Source organism: Heptranchias perlo, chromosome 7 (assembly GCF_035084215.1).
Source record: "Heptranchias perlo isolate sHepPer1 chromosome 7, sHepPer1.hap1, whole genome shotgun sequence".
Taxonomy (NCBI): Eukaryota; Metazoa; Chordata; class Chondrichthyes; order Hexanchiformes; family Hexanchidae; genus Heptranchias; species Heptranchias perlo.
Window position 1 is genome coordinate 66,920,460 of NC_090331.1, and position 13,685 is coordinate 66,934,144.

Genomic DNA, 13,685 nt, shown 5'->3' on the forward strand with positions numbered 1-13,685 from the left:
ATCGCTCACCTCCACCCCTACCTTAGTCTGCCTGTTGCTGAAACCCTCATCCATGCCCTTTGTCACCTTTAGATTTGATTATTCCAGTGTTCTCTTGACCGGCCTCCCATTGTCTACACTCCGTAAACTTAAGTTCATCCAAATCTCTGCTACCTGTACTCTATCCACACCAAGTCCTGCTCGCCCATCACTGCTGTCCTTGCTGACCTACATTGGTTCTTGGTTCCTCAAAACTTCAAGTTTAAAATACTCATCCTCATGTTTAAATCCCTTTATGGCCTCTCACCTCCCTATCACCATTGGCGGCTGTGCCTTCAGCTGCATGGCCCTATGCTCTGGAATTCCATCCCTAACCTCCTCTGCCTCTCCATCTCAATTTCTTCCTTTAAGACTCTCCTTAAAACCCACCTCTTTTACCAAAGCTTTTGGTTACCCCTCCTAATATCCCCTCCTTTGGCTTGGTATCTGTATTTTTTCAAAATGCCTCTGTGAAGTACCCTGGGATATTTTTATACATTAAGGGCACTATAGAAATGCAAGTTATTGTCTCCTTATTCAAGAACTAATAACATATATAAGAATAGAATCAACTAGTACAATACAATAAAAGAATACACAAATTTGGTTTTAAGGTTTCATGCCCTCTCCTCTTTTGCCTGGATAACCCCAGGACTCCATCATTGGCCAACCCCTCCTCTTCATCATTTATATACTATTGCTTGGCAATATCATGGGGTTAGCTTCCATATGTACATCAACAACACTCAGCTCTGTTTATGCCAATACAAATGAAGAAATGTTGAGTATACCTACAGTTTAAGCTAGACATCTGTGCTCCACTGCATTTTTAATGTAATTATTTGCTTTCACATGTCAAAGGCTTATATTCAGGCCTATTTTTGAGTTGTCAACTTTTTTGGGGCTGTGTCAGCTTTTTCTATCAGTAATCCAGTGTCAGAGGAGCAGGGGGTAGGTGTGAAGACATATAGCTAATGAGCATTGCTAAGATAGCTGGAGGAAGAAGGATTTTAAGACGAGAACATACATCTTGAAGTTGTTGTGCAACATAGAGAGATATTCTGACTGTTAATGAGGAAAAGAATATAAGAATATTGGGACATATGTAAAAATGTTTGCAAAATTAACAAAACATAATCACAGAGTGCAACTAATTAGCATGTAGTAGGAAGTAGAATAGGTTAAGAGGGTGCCATAAATTAGAGAAATTAGTTGCTTTTTGTGGCTTAAAATTTCAACTCTAAGGAAAGGTGGCCTTAGAAATAGCAAATATGAAAGTCCTACCTATGAATTTAGCCCAAATTATAGTATGGTTTTCTAACAAAAAAAACTGAACTACTCAAGCATTCAAAACAATAATGCTGACAAGCCTTCATAGTGTGTCTGTTTTGTTATCCACAACATAAGAAAATGGCCACTGAGGCTTCTAGGGTATCTTCCTCTCAAATTGGCATAATGTTATCATGGCATTTTTTGTGGTCCCAGCACAATATGGAAACAAATTGTAATTAGGGACACAAGACAGACCTACTTGTGGCCAACTTAGTACTAATGTTTGTACATTCAGGGCTCTGAATTCCTGATTGGTCTTTTAGCAAAAAACAAGTCGCTTAATTACATTAAACATTTTCCTATGTGTTTTTTCTGCTTACTGTCAAGGAACAAGAGTACCTTCAAACCTTGGAAACATTGCAATTCTGATGGTATTTTGCTGAATAATAAATCCTGTCTAGTTTCATAGTTTACAATTAGATTATACAGGGAAACAAAACAAAACTCTTTTGGGTCATTTGCAGTCATTACTTCTAAACTGGAGGTCTAATTACGTCTGAGACACAACTGACCCTCATTGACATGGAAAGGGGAAGAGGAAGGGTTGGGGGAGAGGGAGGTGCCCCAAGTGCAAAGCAAATTTTGTCAGGTTTTCCCGTACACACAGGAATCCCTATGGTAACAAGGAACTCTGTGTATGCAGGTGCTGAAATAAAAATTGAGCCAGTTATTCTAGATTATAATTACATTACATTAGAGTTTGAATCTATTATACAATTTTCTATTGTTATTTTTAAATTAAGTAGAAAGCAATAAATCATATTAAATTAGGCCAGACTTTACTGGAAATTTAGATTGCACAAGATCAAACCAGGCAAATTTACAGATTCTTGCACCTATCTCAAACTTTGCAAAAATAAAATCACTAAAGCACACTTGCTGTTGACAGCATGTGTCTATATGGCAGATAACTGCAATTTGATAGAGCTATAATAAGTGTTCAACAGCTTCTATATTGGAATATGAAACAACAGGCAGACTATAGCACAGAACGAGAACCAAGTGCTTTACTTAGCTCAAGATCCACTATCCCAGCTTATAAGGGTGATTTCACAGAGTTCATGATGCCAGTGGGGAGTGTGGGTTGGAGAATCAAGGAGAATACAGTGTTGTAGCACTATATCCAATCTTCAGTCCCCTCAAGTGCAGCTCCCGTAGGGCAGTTGGGATCAGTGAATTTACTCAACAACATCCATTATTAGCAGATGGCTCTGGTATTTTAGGTATTTCTATTCTATTGACAGTATTTAATTTTCACAGTAGAATATTGTTTTTGTTTGTTCTGCCCTTTGATGTATTTAGGAATGAAGCAATGATTACATGCCCAGCTAATTAGAATATTAGACTTTACTTACCGAGGTACCAATTAGCGGTGGCCTATCTGGGTAAACTGGGATTATATTCCAGATTGAAGCGGGAGTCTGAAATTTAGGTCAGATTCAGACAAATGCTGCCTGACCTGCTGAGTGCATCCAACGTTTTCTGTTTTTGTTGCTGAAATTCAGTTTCCTGGTTTTAACATTTTAGTATCCCTATCAAGCTCAAGCTCCTTAAATGAAACTACTCTTACAGGAATAAGGATAAGAACCAGCAGTATTTTGATTCCCATGCCCAATTGCCCTCAGTGATTTCACCTATATGAAAGCTTGGCTAGAGATCTGACAGACACAGCACCCATACAACAAGGTTACAAGCTCTTCTGATACAAGATCTAACCAAGAGATTATCAAAAGTAAAAATAAACATTTTGGGTACAAAATACCTATGTTGCAGCCACTTGAACCAAATTCAAACACTCTGTGAATTAAGTCAAACTGGACCAATCTGTGTGGCCCCTCATCCCTAATACTAATAGGCCACAAAAGACAGTAACAAATTATTTTGCTAGTTAAACAAGAAGAAAATACTGCGGATGCTGGAAATCTGAAATAAAAGCAGAAAATGCTGGAAACACTTAACAACATTAACTCTATTTCTCTCTCTACAGATACTATCTGACCTGCTAGCATTTTCTGTTTTTATTTATTTATTCTGTTTTAATAGTTATATGATTTATATGCCGTAGCAGTCAGTGATCACGTTTATGTATGTACGTGTTATGTATATATATATATAATATATTCTTTGACAAACTAAATATTAAACTTAACACTGTATGGTCTGAATGATTTATGATTTTTTTTTACAAATCAACTATGCTATTTAAAGGTTTATATCTTATTTTGAACTGAACACCCTATAATAATTTATGTTGCACAATGCATTGATGAATTGTCATTTGTAACAAACACTGCAGTCTGTTATTTTGTATATCCCCTATATTTTGACAAATATCAAAATTCTCAGCATGCATTAAATATCTCCGTCATTCAGTACAAGCTAAATAATCAATATATTGATAAAATAACCTTGAAGGTCGACACATTAATTTTGAACAACTTCATATTTTTCCTGACCCCAACCCCGCCCCATCCCCACCTACCATGCTGTCATACACAGCCTTCCATCCATCTATCATAATCGCAAACTCCCTCTGGATGCCCATGAATTCCATTATTTCATCAAGTCGGCAGAACTCGTCCCAAGACTTTATAGGAAGCCAGTCACATGGAATTTTGTAGGGGTTGTCTAAGCCAATGCCACCGGTCAGCAAGAATTTCCACTCATCAGCATCAATCTGAAGGTAAAGGCAGCATTAATAGACAGAATGTATGTGATCTCATTAATGAACCCCAAATAAGCATATCGCAAGAGCTAAACATTGCTTCAGTTTTGAACTTTTAATACAATTTTAACAATGTGATAGGACGTAAATGCACTTTGAAATGCTGGACATCTATTTGTGTTTGTAAACTAATAAGCACTACTGTGGTAAAAATGTTTTGGATATAATGTACTGACAAACAGTTATTTGCTGGAAGATGCTGCATTTTTTCTTTCTTTTTGTACTGGACTCAATTGAACTAAAACATCAAACTAGAGGCACCACAGGACCTGTTTGGGCGCAGTGTGTGCCGGAGGACGAAAGAGTTGACCTCACTGGATAACGTGAGGTCAGCTCATTTGTAGAATTATCTGGTGCTCCAAGGACATTGCTCATGATAAGCCAAAAACGGCAGGGATGCAATATTGGGTGCCAGCAGTGAAGGGCTACTGGCTGCCTATTGTGCACTGGATGATTTTATTGTTGAGGGGGAGGAGTGGGGGCAAAAGGCACCAGACACAGGGCAGAGGGGTGGGGCAGGGGACAGTGTGCATTGTTGCCAGGGGGCAGGAAATTATTCTTTGTTGGAAATCAGCCCCCCCCCCCCCTTTCAGATCCCATTCCAAACAGTCACTGCACTGCTCAGGCACTCCAGGCACACTCCAGGCTGCCGAATTCACAGAAAAATCAGAAGCCTCATCAGCCTGGTGAACAGTCTGTGCCGCTTTGCACTTATAGCCCACAGTGAAGCACGCTGGGTACCTCAGGCCTGTTGTGTATGTATGTGTGTATCTATATACCCACCATTTTCATAGCAGTTTCCCAGTGACAGTAAATTTCCTTTGATTAATGTCAGGTTATGTCTATTGACAGCAATAAGACATTGTGACCCTAAAGGGACTGGACAGGTGGTACACAGCTCCCCTTTGCAGCACAATAACTGATTAGGGGCGAATTTCAACTGCAGCCCTCTCCATTTGTGCTGGAAAACAGGATGAACAGCAGGGGAAAAATTCAGACCTTGAAATGGGTGGAAGTGTAATTGCCGATGCAAATCGGGGCTTAGGGTCCTGTTTCCAATTTTCAGTACCGATGCATGGAACTTGCACCGCGCACGCTCTGGTGGAGTGGCCTAACCAACGGTTCGAGATCAAGCCTCTCACTGCAGCCATTAAGCAGGTACAGTGGATGTCTTCTCCACTTTGCACCCGTTTTCAGCGAAAGTTCAAAATCGCCCCCAATGTTTGTTACATGGGGTATTATACTCCTACGCTTACAAAACAGTATTAGAATTCTGTGCTGTTACTATCACAAAAGTATCAAGAAGCATTGTTCTTCTCTATTTTTAGGTGACATTTTAATTTTCCTATAAACCAGTCGTAAACAATGAGATTCAAACACATGCAACAAATGACATGACCCACATTACAGCATGCCGAATGCCTCAGTCCTGCTGTGTATGTATGAATGGAATTTGAGCTGCTGTATTAAATTTGATGCCACTTCATCTTGTAGGACTTCTTTTCTTTTCCTCGTCACTTTTCTACCCTCTCCTCTCTACCTCTCCTGAAGGTGTTGGCTCCATGCTTGGGTACAGTTCCTTGGGCACTGGTCACCCTTCAGTACTTGCACATGTGGGCTTGATTCATGTTTGAGGTCGATGACACCAACAAACATTTATATCTTGGCCCAGAAAATGCATGGGGCAGTGCAACTTGTCAAAATGTACCCATCTTGGGTTTTTGCCACTGACCCTGTCAAAGTTCATGGGGTCAGGGGATCGTTTTGCAATTTACATGCATTCGACAGGCTAGGGTCACATCTGGGGCAGCCCCCACAAGAGAGACTGAAAAGTCCAGCTGCAGAGTCCCAGGCCGGGGGAGGTGGGGATCCCAGGTTGCCTCCCTAGAAGAAAACTGTTGGTGTCCCCACAGCCCCTTTACAAAGGGGGTTACTTCAAAATTTTCTTTAAGAAAGTGCCAGATCTTTGGGGGTCCAGTGATCAATCCCAGCCCACACCCCAGGTGAGACAACCATTGAAGAGTTGGCCGGTCTCCCCGGTCTGACCAGGCCTACCTGGGTCCATCATACCTCGGGTTCCTCTGAAAGCCAGGCGTGTTAGAATTTGCAACGTAGGGCCTTGCAAGGGGCAAGCAGAGGCTTTACCCCACAAGGCCATCCCAGAAACTTCGGTGCTAGGTTGCGACCCAGTGCAACCGTGTCCCAGCCGACATTCCGGTGGATTCCTGACAAAGTGATTAGAAGTGGAAACCCCAGACGATTTTTCCCTTTTCAACCCTGATACACTGTAATTCCCCCACCATTGCCCCAGTTGAGATGCAACTTAGCACAGATCTTGGCTCCTTCCTGGTTGGGTTTGGCTCAGCTACTTACTGAATAAAGATGATAAATTATAATGGAAGCCTTGAACAATAAATATTTCCTTCCAAGTAAAAGATAATTTTTAAAGTAAATTATTTGAACTTTAAATGAACTGTTCTTTAAGACTGTGCTCAGCCACAATTTCTGAAGGCCAATTATTTTGATTCAATAGACCAATATCAATTTAAAAGTAATATAAATGTGCAATATATGCATCACATATCACAAAACAATATAGGAAACAATTTTGGTTGCTTTTATATTATCTACTAGATATAGTGTCTCCAGCATGATGTTCTTAACTGAGGATGACCAGCTCACTTTACTCAGCAAAGTATGTGGCTTTCTCCAGCCAGCTGAAATTTTGGCCTGGAATTTCCTGGACTGCCCTTACGCAGAAATGATGTTGAAATTTAGGCCGGTTTCTACGTCGATCTTGTCGACGGGAACTAACGCTGAAATTTCTTGCAGAGCTCATTTGCCTACGCTGGATCATAAAAACCAGCGTAAAACAAGGGCAAATGCAACGCCGTCAATAGGGGTAAGACCATGTGGGCATCTGTCTGCTGCCATGGTCCCTCAATGGCAGTACTTTGGTTAAATACAGTGTAATTCTCAGTAAGAAACATTCAAAAAACGATTCGCAAAGAAAATCGCTATCAAACTCCAGAAATCTCAGTTACACTGATATCAGATGACTTCAGGTGACTGCGCCTAAATAGAATCATAGAAAGGTTACAGCACGGAAGGAGGCCATTTGGCCTATCGAGTCCGTGCTGGTTCTATGCAAGAACGATACAGCTAGTCCCACTCCCCTGCCCTATCCACATAGCCCTGCACTTTTTTTCCTTGAAGTACTTATCCAGTTCCCTTTTGAAGGCCATGATTGAATCTGCCTCCACCACCCCCTCTGGCAATGCATTCCAGATCCTAACCACTCACTGTGTAAAAAAGTTTATCCCTCATGTCACCTTTGGTTCTTTTGCCAATCACCTTAAATCTATGTCCTCTGGTTCTTGACCCTTCCGCCAGTGGGAACAGTTTCTCTCCATCTATTCTGTCTAGACCTTCATGATTTTAAATACCTCTATCAAATCTCCTCTCAACGCAAGCTTCTCCAGTCTATCCACGTAACTAAAGTCCCTCATCCCTGGAATCATTCTAGTAAATCTTGTCTGCACCTTCTCTAAGGCCTTCACATCTTTCCTAAAGTGCGGTACCCAGAACTGGACACAATACTCCAGTTGTGGTCGAACCAGTGTTTTATAAAGGTTCCTCATGGCTTCCTTGCTTTTGTACTCTCTGCCTCTATTTATAAAGCCCAGGATCCCGTAGGCTTTTTTAATCGCTTTCTCAACCTGCCCTGCCACTTTCAACGATCTGTGCACATATACCCCCAGATCTCTCTGTTCCTGTACCCTTTTTAGAATTGTGTCCTCTAGTTTATATTGCCTCTCCTCATTCTTCCTACTGAAATGTATCACTTTGCATTTTTCTGCGTTAAATTTCATCTGCCATGTGTCCGCCCATTCCACTAGCCTGTCTATATCCTCTTGATGTCTATCACTATCCTCCTCACTGTTCACTACACTTTCAAGTTTAGTGTCATCTGCAAATTTGGAAATTGTGCCCTGTAGACCTAAGTCCAAGTCATTAATATATATCAAGAAAAGCAGTGGTCCTAGTACCAACCGCTGGGGGACACCACTGTATACCTTCCTCCAGTCCAAAAAACAACCATTCACCACTACTCTCTGCTTCCTGTTACTTAGCCAATTTTGTATCCATGCTGCTACTGCTCCCTTTATTCCATGGGCTTCAATCTTCATGACAAGCCTATTATGCGGCACTTTAGCAAACCCCTTTTGAAAGTCCATATACACATCAACCGCATTGCCCTCATAAACCCTTTCTGTTACTTCATCAAAAAACCCTATCAGGTTAGTTAAACATGATTTACCTTTAACAAATCTGTGCTGGCTTTCCCTAATCAATCCACACTCGTCCAAGTGACTGCTAATTCTGTCTGGGATTATCGTTTCTAAAAGTTTCTCCACCACTGAGGTTAAACTGACTGGTCCGTTGTTGCTGGGTTTATCCTTACACCCTTTTTTGAACAAGGGTGTAACATTTGCAATTCTCAAGTCCCCTGGCACCACCCCCGTATCTAAGGATATTTGGAAGATTATGGCCAGTATCTCTGCAATTTCCACCCTTACTTCCCTCAGCAACCTAGGATGCATCCCATCCGGACCGGGTAACTTATCTACTTTAAGTACAGCTAGCCTTTCCAGTACCTCCTCTTTATCAATTATTAGCCCATCCAGTATCTCAACTACATCTTCTTTTACTGAGATTCTGGCAGCATCTTCTTCCTTGGTAAAGACAGATGTATACTCATTTAGTACCTCAGCCGTGCCATGAGTAGATCTCCTTTTTGCTCCCTGATTGGCCCCACCCATCCTCTTACAACCCATTTACTGTTTACATGCCTATAGAAGACTTTTGGATTCCCTTTTATGTTTGCCGCCAGTCTATTCTCATACCCTTTACCCCTCTTATTTCCTTTTTCGCTTACCCTCTGAACTTTCTATATTCAGCCTGGTTCTCACTTGTGTTATCAACCTGACATCTGTCATATGCCCCTTTTTTCTGCTTCATCTTACTTTCTATCTCTTTTGTCATTCAGGGAGCTCTGGCTTTAATTGCCCTACCTTTCTCCCTCGTGGAAATGTATCTAGACTGTACCTGAACCATCTCCCCCTTAAAGGCTGCCCATTGATTAATTACAGTTTTGCCTGCAAATCTTTGATTCCAATTTACCCGGGCCAGATTAGTTCTCATCCCTCTGAAACTGGCCCTCCTCCAATTGGGTATTTTTACTTTAGAGTGGTCCATGTCGTTTTCCATAGCTACACTAAACCTTATGACACTATGATCGCTGTTCCCTAAATGTTCCCCCACTGACACTTGCTTCAATTGGCTTGCTTCATTCCTCAGAACCAAGTCCAGCAATGCCTCCTTCCTCGTTGGGCCGGAAACGTTCTGGTCAAGAAAGTTCTCCTGAACACACTTCAAAAATTCCTCCCCCTCTTTGCCCCTTATATTATTACTATCCCAGTCTATATTAGGATCGTTGAAGTCCCCAGTTATCAGTACACTGTGGCTTTTGCACCTCTCTGTAATTTCCCTACAAATTTGCTCCTCTATCTCCTTCCCGCTAGTTGGTGGCCTATAGAATACACCCAGTAGTGTAATGGCACCTATATTGTTTCTTAACTCTAACCAAATAGATTCTGTCCTTGACCCCTCCAGGACATCCTCTCTCTCCAGCACTGCAATATTCTCCTTAATCAATACTGCCACCAGACCCTCCTTCCCTTCCCTATCGTTCTTGAACACCTTGTATCTGGGAATATTTAGTACCCAATCCTGCCCTTTTTTGAGCCAGGTCTCCGTTATCGCCACAACATCATATTCCCATGAGGCTAATTGCGCCTGCAGCTCACCAACCTTATTTACCACGCTTCGTGCATTTACACACATGCACTGTAAATCTATCTTAGACTTTCTTGTATTCTCTTAGTCTGGTCCCATCTATTACCGTACTATTTCTTGCTCTAATGCTATCTTTCTCTCCCAATCCTTTGTGCCCCTTGTTTCTCCTTTCCATTGCTACATCCTGGTGCCCATCCCCCTGCCAAATTAGTTTAAACCTCCCCCTTCCCCCCCCCGCCCCGCACAGCACTAGCAAACCTCCTCACGAGGACATTGGTCCCAACTCCGTTGAGGTGCAACCTGTCCGGCCTGTACAGGTCCCTCCTCCCCCAGAACTGGTTCTAATGCCCCAGGAATCTAAAGCCCTCCCTCCAGCACCATCTCTCCAGCCACACATTCATCTGCCCTATCCTCCTATTTCTATACTCGCTAGCGCGTAGCACCAGGAGTAATCTGGAGATTACTACCTTTGATGTCCTGCTTTTTAATCTCTTTCCTAACTCCTTAAAATCTGCCTGGAGGACCTCATCCCTCTTTCTACCTATGTCGTTGGTACCGATATGGACCATGACCTCTGGCTGTTCACCCTCCCCCTCCAGATTTTTCTGCAGCCACTCAGTGACATCCTTGACCCTGGCACCAGGGAAGCAACACACCATCCTGGAGTCACGTCTGCGGCTGCAGAAACGCCTGTCTGCTCCCCTAACTATAGAATCCCCTATCACTTTCGCTCTCTTGTCCTTTATCCTCCCCCCCACCCCGTACAGCTGAGCCACCCATGGTGCTACAGTCTTGGCTCTGGCTGCACTCCCCAGGGGAACCCTCTCCCTCACCAATATTCAGAACAAATGTTTGGGCGTAAATCCACATCAGCACATTACTGCCATAAATGCAGGAAACTCGTGCGAGTTGGACTTTTGCATGGGAGTGGAGCTATGTGAATGAGTGGCAAAGGGTTTCAGCGGATATATCTCAGAATTGGCGCAAATAATTGAGGAAATTCACGCATACTGATATTTTGGCATAAAACTGGCGTAAATCAGTTGAACGCAAATTTCCTTGGAAAAAACGGTGCTACGTTGCTCTTATGCTGTGGTTACGCTGAAAAATTCCAGGAAATTTCAGGCCTTCATGTACCCCCATACAAAGGGCTGTTACTTTAATGCAAGCGTGCGATCCCCCTTTAAGCAGCATTTCATTTATTACCTTTCATTAATGCTAAAAAGTCTTATGTTGGGATTTGAAATGACAACTATGGAGCTGCAAACTAAGTGTTTTACAAAAGCAATGCCATATTACAGGGAAGAATGAAAGCTTCTCTAAGACTACTTAAAAATAAATGTGAATTTTTAATAGCTGTGCATAAAAGATGATAATAACCTCTTAGAGCAAAGAGAAAATTGTTATAATTGCCTTAAATTATAATTTTCCTCCAGAATGCTCCCAAATATAACTTTCACATATAATAACCTATTATTAAAAACTGTAGAGGACTGACCAGTCCGTTGTGCCTTAATAGGTTTATAGTCAAGCAAAATGAAAACAGCAGCTTGTCCTTTTCAAAGAGCGATCGACACACATTCACATACAATAAGTATGTAAAATAGTCTCTTAGGATCTGCAACCTAAAAGTGTTGAGAGACAAATTAAATATTAAAACATGTGCATTTAAAAACGCAATTACAAATCACTTAGGCTGCTGTGATTCTCATAGGTCTTATGGTCAATTATACATGAAAAGTCAACAGTTTCTAAGTGTGCACGTCAGTTCATATGCAATGCAGCAAAAGTTCCAAAGGCATTCAATTTTTGTCAATTGATTTTATAATGGAGGAAATTCCACTGGCATTGCACAACTAGATAAAAACAAACTTTACAAATGTATCAAGAAACATGCAACTGCAATATATTTTCTAATTTGCTCCTAATATTCAAGAGTGGAGAGTTCTCATTTGCATTGTATCACGAGGCACTGCTTCCCTTGCAGCATGCAGTTGTCATTTTGGAGAAAACATATTTTCATTTAGAAATTAGGGTTGCCAACTGGTTGGTTTTTCACATGGCAAAGACAGGTTTTAAAATTGCTGCTAGTTTATGTGTGACAGCTTTAACACACAATTTTTTTAAAAGTCACTTAACAGTTAAAAGTGGCAATTTTATAAACCCAGCTAGGCCAGTGAAAAACTGTCAAGGAGCAGCCTAATAAAATACATCAAAATAGATACTATTTTTGTTGTAATGTTACTGCACATTTTAAATATGCAAGTTGACCTATGATAGCATCTCACAAATAGAAAATTAAAAAATGACTCTCACTTCCTACAACTGTCTCGCTAATTCTTACCTAATCTCTAATTATTTCTATGTCAGTCTGTTTCCATTTGCCTTTCACTTATTTCTGTATGATTTATGGGCAATGACACCCTATGTATGTACAGACGAGTACTGTTTTTGCAAATGCATGGAAGGCTGAAAACCAATGTGGAAAGGCCAATGTAAAGCACTGCAAATCTAGGAAAAGAGCTATATGTAAGGTTGAGGCCTCTGAGAAGTCGAAAATTATTGGAGGGATTTGTAAGATGGGATATGTAATTTTAGTGATTTTCGAAATTGTTTATGTTATAATTTTCACTTTAAGGATTATATAGGGGTTGGTGAGGGGTAAACATGAATGAAAATATTCAGAGCTTTTGACTGATTGCTTTTGGGTTAGTTCATTGGTTGCTTTTTAATGAATGAATGATTTAAATAAAGAGATAGTAAACATTTGTGGAGATAACTATAATAATGATTTCTTTTTACAGAGTGGTTATTTTTAAAATTAGTGAATAGGACATAAAGTCAATTGGTATTTTTTATGTACTACAAGCACATCAAACACTTTCCCATACCCTAGGGACGCTGCCCACAAGCAAACTTTATAATAATGTGTAGATGTGCATTTTAAACAATCAGACATTAATATTTCAGGAAGGAACACAGTGAATTAGTTGCATGGTAGTATCATGTAATTGTTGTCTTTGTGGTGTTGTCAAGGGATGCTAGAAGTGAAAGCCATGATCAAACTGGCAGAGAAAGACTTCAAACTATTCAAAAAGGTAATGCAGAAACTATTTTCCAATTTTCTTCCTCCCCCCCTGTATACGGTTACTCCAGATACTGCAAAATGGTACTTTGGACAGCTGGTTTCTCTTCACGTCATCCTTGATGGCGAATGTCAGCAGGATGTTTGATAATGGACATATCACAGCCACCTTGATCCTGTTTTCCACATATTAATTTTGTAGCAGGGATCGATGGATAGACATTCCTGATACCTCCCCCATCTTGGGGGCACTGAAGATAATGTAGTCTCCCCAATGCTGCCCTGGCTCAGATCTGCTAACTCAACACAGACCATATATCAAATTTGGGGCTATCCATTTCTCTTTGGCGCAGTACCACAATACATGATACATTTACTCGTTAAGTCATTAGGGGCTCTGTTTTGTTTTTTCATAATATGATGCATTGAGTAAGACTTCATTTATTCATTGACACAAAATAAGCCTCATTCCAAATGAGGAATGCTTCATGTTGGGATTTGCTGACTTGAAGCATTAACTGGATTTAGTATATGAAATCTTTATTGTGCACTATCAGACCAACCCTTACAATAAAACTAAAAAAGGGCAAATGGGAGAAACAAGACTAAAGAGGCAGCATCTGACAGAAGTAAAATTAATGGTAACTTGTACCTAGAGCTAGAGCA

At 40.8% G+C, this 13,685-nt stretch overlaps 1 protein-coding gene across 1 annotated transcript in view; it reads right to left on the reverse strand.

The window, feature by feature from the left end:
• dnah7 (dynein, axonemal, heavy chain 7) overlaps positions 1-13,685 on the reverse strand; it is a 338,773-nt gene that overhangs the window by 95,308 nt on the left and 229,780 nt on the right. Inside the window, 2 exon segments of the mRNA XM_067987762.1 lie at positions 3,833-4,027; positions 11,433-11,559. Coding sequence (XP_067843863.1) covers positions 3,833-4,027; positions 11,433-11,559 — 322 coding nt within the window.